At 37.7% G+C, this 7,023-nt stretch overlaps 1 protein-coding gene across 1 annotated transcript; it reads right to left on the bottom strand.

Moving 5' to 3' along the window:
• Nucleotides 1–1,288: 1,288 nt before the first annotated feature.
• LOC104112077 (agamous-like MADS-box protein AGL62) lies at nt 1,289–2,104 on the bottom strand. Its single transcript, XM_009621904.3, has 3 exons — nt 1,936–2,104; nt 1,571–1,670; nt 1,289–1,475 (listed from the first exon to the last, which is right to left on the bottom strand). The coding sequence occupies exons 1-3, from the start codon at nt 2,102–2,104 to the stop codon at nt 1,289–1,291; spliced, it is 456 nt and encodes a 151-aa protein (XP_009620199.1).
• Between the last annotated feature and the right edge of the window lie 4,919 nt (nt 2,105–7,023).

Genomic DNA, 7,023 nt, shown 5'->3' with positions numbered 1-7,023 from the left:
ATGTCTTGTCCTTCGCCTAAGACTGAGCATCGCTCTCGCGTGCACATGTCGTCCCACACGTTGAGCCTCCAGTGCCCGTTTGGTGCCCAACGCTATCCCGAAGGCGTCACGCCGTCCATAGAGTTCCCTAACTCGTATGGATACCTAGGACACTCCTTTGAGTCATCCAGGCAGGCCCTTGAGATTCTCCCTCAAGGTCGCTCATTAGATACGGCTTGGTGGTAGCACGTGTGGGGGAGGCAAGTTGAGCTTTCAACACCTATACCCTCCTTATATATGGTTAAAATTAAAAAGCTCAAGTTCTCTGAGTAGGCAGGTGTACGTCAGAGAATCAAAAGAGCCTTTTCTCACCGGTTCTTGGCAAAAGCCACAACCCCAAAGTGCGGGTTGTGACAGTAAGCCCCGTTGTTCTGGGCCTTTATTTGGGGCGCAAGCCCCGAGAAATTTTTCAAATTTGAGCCAAAATTGCTTAATAAATCCTTTTCTAAAATTTAAATATTCACAAAATAATTCATACTGAATTCTCAAAGTAAAAATTTCAAAAGTCAATATTTTTTTAATTATTTATTTTAATTTCACAATCTTTTCTCTTTGTCATGTATTGAGAAACAAATACACTTTAGACCTTTGTCTGCAAAATTCAAAGTACAAAAAGGTTTGGCCTCTAGTTCTTACTTTCCTTCCAAGTTTGCATTTTCCTTCTTTATGCTTAATTTATTTAAAGTTATTTTTTTGTATTCTTTAATTTATTCTTTTCAAGTTACTTTTTGATTTTAGATTTGTTTTTGGTATCTCTCTAGCTTAGATATTATTTTAAAGACTATATTCTGGCCATTTGTAGTATAATAAGTATTTGTTATCTGTTATGTAGTTTTAGATTTTTAAACAATAGCATTATATTATTTTAATTTTAATTTTTTAAATTATTTGAAACTGAGATATAATTTTTATAACTCTATTTATATTCCGTCATAGTCATGTTTTTTATTACACATACATAATAGATATCACCAAAACACCACATAATACCCCAACCCAAAAACATGATTAACTAGAACAACCTCTATACTAAACTCCTGCTATGTACAGGATACGACCGGGAAAGAGAGAAACCATGACCATGTTGGTCTGTTGTAGATTGCCTTACTTTGCATTTCTACAAAATATTATTTATGGGTTGTACCTGTGACATCCTAGTCACACGGTGATAATTTTTATGGTTGTGCCAAGGTTAACCTTTAAAAATAAATAACACGAATGATTATTAAAAAAAAACTAGTAGTAGCTTTTATTCAGCCTTCCACTTTCCATTTTCGTAACTATAACCATGCTCAGCACCATAGTTCTTCACCTTCAAGAGTAGATCTTCCAATCCCCCATTCAACATTGAAGCCTTGGTGTAGTTCATCTTCTCTATAGGACCCTTGAACCACTCTTGTTGGCTCTCCACATTCTTATTCATTTTCTTGAGTTTGCTTTTCAATTTAATGCAAAATCCAGTTGGTCTTGCAGAGAACTGAGTCGTATGTTAAGTTCTGTAGAATTGGCTTTTCGGAACATCTGGACATACTTGTCATCAATGCCTGATGGTGATGGAGGCCTTTCTTTGCCAACATATTTGTTGATGGTTTCATTTACATTTGGATGACCAAAAGAGTAAGGCTTGCTACCTAGAGAGAAAAAGGAGAGAGATCGGTAATATAAAATAGGGCAAGAGGAGAAAAATCAATTTATCTACTGTTATAACACCTACCACCCCAAGTATTTTTTATGATGCTTTAATTTTATGTGAAATTAATTGTCATGTACAAGATCTTGGATTTGCATGTTTAGTTATTATGATGCATGTACATTTATGCTTAAAAAGTAATATTTGTTGATGGTATATCATGTATATATAGATGACCAAAAAAATAAAATTAGGCTTGTAATTACCTTGTGGACACACGATGATACCAACTTCAGCACCAGTCATAACAGCAAGCTCGTTTGCTTTCTTGAAGACACCATTTCGGCATTTTGAGAAAGTCACTTGTCGATTATTTTGATTTTCTATCTTTGCGAGACGAACACTTTTGCGAAGCTTAATCCGTCTAGTACTCATTCTCAAGGATAATGATGATATAACTAGTATTAATTACTAAGAGTTACTATGTGATATGAACTTTGTAATACATAAGCCTAGTATTTATAGAGTTTTTCCAACATATTGAAGCCTTTGGTTTTTCAACTTTGGTAGTTCATAGATATGAATCCAGTTCATTTTTGTAGTGTTCACATGTTATGAGGCAAGTAAATTTAGATAATTAATCATAGTGGTTGACTGTACTCTCCATTTTTCAAAATATTTTCAAAATTTACCTCTATAATATTGTAATGGTGAAGTCAATTTCCAGGCCCAGGCCTGAACCAGTGATGATTTACTATTATAAGATTATTAGTATTTGATACTCTCTTAATAATATCTCTTAATTTGCAAATGGATGAATAAGTATCCTAGTTTAGTTTACCATAATTTTTATTTATATTATCTTTTTTAATTTCGAATTCTTTGATAATTTTCGAGTTGTCGCTGAAAATTATGACATGTTTTTATTTATATTCTCAGTTTAGTTATTTTTAGTTTTTGTTAATATTCAATTTGTCACACAAGATTAGGACATGTTTCAATATTCCTAGTTAAGTTTACTATTGCTTTTATTTATATTCTCTTTTTTTGGTTTTTTTCCTATTTTTGATAATATTCGAGTTGTCGCGTAAGATTATGACATGTTTCAATATTTATATCAAATTGGCAGTTTTATATATATATATATATATATATATATATATATATATATATATATATATATATATATATATATATATATATATAATAACCTCAATTTATTACTTAACCATATAAATGGATGCAATTTGGTACAAGCGCCAATATATGGATATATAATCAAGTTTTTTCCTCTTACAAATAGCATAATTAGAAATATAGTTTCTAGGGAGCAAGTACTATAAATTTCTTTTCTTTATCTTTTTTTGATAATGGAGAAATCCCAGTAAAACTAATGACGACGTTCAGATCTTGGTGGGTAAATTTCTTTCCTTCCTTTTCCATTCTACTAAATGTACCCTTAAAGAAACGATATATTCATACAATCCAAAAATTGGAATAGTTGATCATATGCGTGCAAGGTAACTCGAATACCACTATTATCAAATAAAATTAAGATGATTCAAAATGAAAATAAAATTTAAACTTTTGTTGTTTAAACTTGTGGATAGTATAGAAATAACCAATATATTTTCATATATTTTGTTTTTACCAAAAGCAAGTGTTTGGTGTGGGTGACTGCAATTAAAAAATATCACGACCCGAAATTTCACACATTTTGGGACCGTGATGGCGCCTAACATTTCACTTGCTAGGCAAGACAATGTTAGAGGATTATTAAGACAATCCTTATTCAATTCAATAAATAACAGCAAATAAGGTAAAACGAATTAAAGCGAGTGTGGAATAATATAACAGTCTCAATATTTACTACAACCCAGATCTGGAGTCACAATTCACGAACTTCTAGGATTTACTACAAGTAAAAGTCTGAAAGAAATACAATTGTTTGAATGAAAGAAACAATAAAATAAACAGAAAAGATAAACGGGGACTTCAAGGTCTGCGAACGCCAACAGATCTACCTTGAGACTCAAATGAACCAGTCTAAGCTGCTACGCCTCTCGATCAGCTGGGACCAATACCAAAATCTGTACAGGAGGTGCAGAGTGCAGTATCAGTACAACCGATCCCACATACTGATAAGTGTCGAGCCTAAACTCGACGAAGTAATGCGGGGCTATGACAAGACACCTACATAATAAACCTATGCAATTAAACAGTATATGTACGAACAACAGCAAGAAAAAACTTGACAGGTAATATCGGGAGGGGGACATGCTGAGGGGAATATGAGATAGAGAACTACAACAGAATGGTAACTTGAATAGCCAATATACTACGAATCAATAAGAACAAGTAAACACAGTAAAGGAAAAATGCACGGTATCAACCTTCGTGTTTTTACTCTCAACCTCACCATAAAATCAATAAAAACGGCACAGCATCAGCCTTCGTGCATTAACTCTGATAACATAGCACGACATCACCCTTCGTGTATTAACACTCACAATATGGCACGACATCCCCCTTCGTGCATTAACACTTTCCCTTACCATAATGCAATAAACAAATAACAACAGGGAGCTAGAATAACAAGTACAAGCCTTACTTCAACATTTGGTTCCACAATATCAACCTCAACTTCGGAATCAATACTCAATTATCACCAGAAGATCCGTAAACATGGTAAGAACGATCAATTTAATAATACTAGTCTAAACACAGATAACATGAACAAAGAAAGATATAATTGCAAGAAACCAAGCCCCACCCGCATGCTTTAACCCGACTACAACGCATAAGTAATCGTCACCTCACATATACGTTGTTCCCCAACATTTAAACACGTAGCAAATAGACAAACAAGTCTTATTCCCTCAAGTCAAGGTTAACCACGATACTTACCTCGCTCCAAAGACCAAACTCAAAGCTCAACCACGGCTTTTCCTTTGAAACAAGCCTCCGAACCAATAGAATCTAGCAATTTACCAACCAAATGATTCAAATTTAGCCTTAGGAACTACCCACGATTGTAAAGAATTCAATTAAGTCCATTATTGAAAAAGTCAACACCCTAGCCCGCTTGGTCAAAACCCGTGGTTCGGACCAAAATCCATTTACCCATTCACCCCCAAGCCTGGTTATGTAACTAGTTTTGGAATCCGACCCCAAATTGAAGTTTAAATCCCCATTTTGCAAAACCCTCCCAATTCTTCCTAAATCCCTAATTTTCTACCATGAAAGAACAAAGATTAGGGCTAGGAATTAATGGGTGATGTTAGAAATGGAAGAAAATGAGTTAAAAAAGTACAAACCTATGAATTGATGTTTAGTTTTCTCTTCAAAATCACTCCTAGGCCGAGTTCTAATGGAAGGGTTATGAAATTTTGGGAAAATCCCGCTACTGTTCTGTTTTAAGTCACAGGCGTCAGGTCTTCTTCGCGTTCGCGAAGGGTCTGCCACGTTCGCGATGAGCAGCAACCCGAGTGGCTTTCACGTTCGCGAGTCCTCCTTTGCGTTCGCGAAGGCTGCTCCGCCCTGGCCTTTGCGTTCGTGAGCCAATGCTCGCGTTCGCGTAGAAGAATGACTGACCCCTTCCCCAGGTCCCTAAAGCTTCACGTTCGCGAGAATGTGGTCGCATTCCCGAAGGGTAAGGCCCCCATTGTTTTGCATTCGCGACCCATCTACCGCGTTCGCGATTAAGAAAATCACCCTGCCCTAGTTTACTCTTCGCGTTTCGCGAGAGTACCTTCGCGAATGCGAAGAAGAAGACACCAGATAACAGTTGAAGCACAAAAAACTAGATTTTCTAAGTTTAAAACACCCGTAGCCTATCCGAAACTCATCCGAGCCCTCGGTGCTCCAAACCAATTATGCACACAAGTCTAAAAATCTCATACAAACTCGCTCGCACGAACAAAATAAAAAAAATAACGCCTAGAACTATGAATCGGACACCAAATCAAATGAAATATTTTCACAACTGAAGGTCCAAATCACGTCAAACCAACTCCGTTTCTCACCAAATTTTACAGACAAGTCATAAATAAAATAGTGGACCTGCACCGGGCTCCGGAACCAAAATACAGACCCAGTATCAACAAGACCAAATATCAATCGATTCTTAAAAATAATAAAACTTTCAATAACTCGAGCCAGGGACCTACAAATTCGATACGCCCACGTCCCAAATTACGATATAGACCCACCGGGACCGTCAAAACACCGATTCAGGTCTGTTTTCTCAAAATGTTGACCGAAGTCAACTCAAATGAGTTTTTATCAGTTTTTAACATATAAGATTTCCGGAAGAACACCCGAACTGTGCACACAAATTGAGGAAGGCTAAAATGAGGTATTTGAGGCCTCAAAACACAGAATTAGGTTCTGAAACCTAAGATGACCTATCAGGTCATCATATTCTCTACCTCTAAAACAACCGTTCGTCCTCGAACGAACATAGAAAAGTACTCGGGCTGGTGAAAAGGTGTTGATATCTACTCCGCATGTCTGACTCGGACTCCCAAGTAGCTGCCTCGACGGGCTAACCTCTCTACTGCACTCGAACTGAAGAAAAACTCTTAGACCTCAGTTGTCAAACCTGCCGGGCTAGAATAGCCACTAGCTCCTCCTCGTAAGTCAAATCCTTGTCCAACTGGACAGAGCTGAAATCTAATACGTGGGACGGATCGTCGTGATACTTCCGAAGCATGGACACGTGGAGCACCAGATGAACTGCTGATAACCCTGGTGGCAACGCAAGCCTGTAAGCTACCTCTCCCACTCTCTCCAGAATCGAAAAAGGTCTGATATACCTAGGGCTCAACTTGCCCTTCTTTCCGAACCTCATTACACCCTTCATGGGTGATACCCGGAGCAACGCTCTCTCCCTAACCATGAGTGCAATATCACAAACTATACGGTCGACATAACTCTTCTGCCTGGACTGAGCTGTGCGAAGTCGATCCTGAATAATCTTGACCTTATCCAAGGCATCCTATACTAGGGCTATACCCAACAACCGAGCCTTCCACGGCCCGAACCACCCAACTGGCGACCAGCACCGCCTACCGTATAATGCCTCATAGGGAGCCATCTAAATGCTCGACCGATAGCTGTTGTTATAGGAGAACTCCGCAAGGGGAAAGAACTGATCCCACAATTCTCTGAAGTTTATAACACATGCAGGGAGCATATCCTCCAATATCTGAATAGTGCGCTCGGATTGTCCGTCCGTCTGAGGATGAAACATTGTGCTCAACTCAACCCGCGTGCTCAACTCACGCTGTATTGCCCTCCAGAAATGCAAGGTGAATTGCGTACCTCGGTCAGAAATGATAGACACGGGCACA

This window comes from Nicotiana tomentosiformis, chromosome 1 (genome assembly GCF_000390325.3).
Source record: "Nicotiana tomentosiformis chromosome 1, ASM39032v3, whole genome shotgun sequence".
NCBI lineage: Eukaryota > Viridiplantae > Streptophyta > Magnoliopsida > Solanales > Solanaceae > Nicotiana > Nicotiana tomentosiformis.
The sequence above is the reverse complement of the archived record's forward strand: the minus strand, read 5'-3'. Positions and strand labels throughout refer to the sequence as shown.

What these genes read in the sequence shown, in the direction of transcription:
- LOC104112077 (XM_009621904.3), bottom strand. Translation starts at nt 2,104, where the DNA reads ATGAGTACTAGACGGATTAAGCTTCGCAAAAGTGTTCGTCTCGCAAAG. An exon ending in TATCATCGTGTGTCCACAAG is followed by an intron (nt 1,671 to 1,935) that starts GTAATTACAAGC and finishes TTTTCTCTCTAG; the next exon opens with GTAGCAAGCCTTACTCTTTT. An exon ending in CCATCAGGCATTGATGACAA is followed by an intron (nt 1,476 to 1,570) that starts GTATGTCCAGAT and finishes TAAATTGAAAAG; the next exon opens with CAAACTCAAGAAAATGAATA.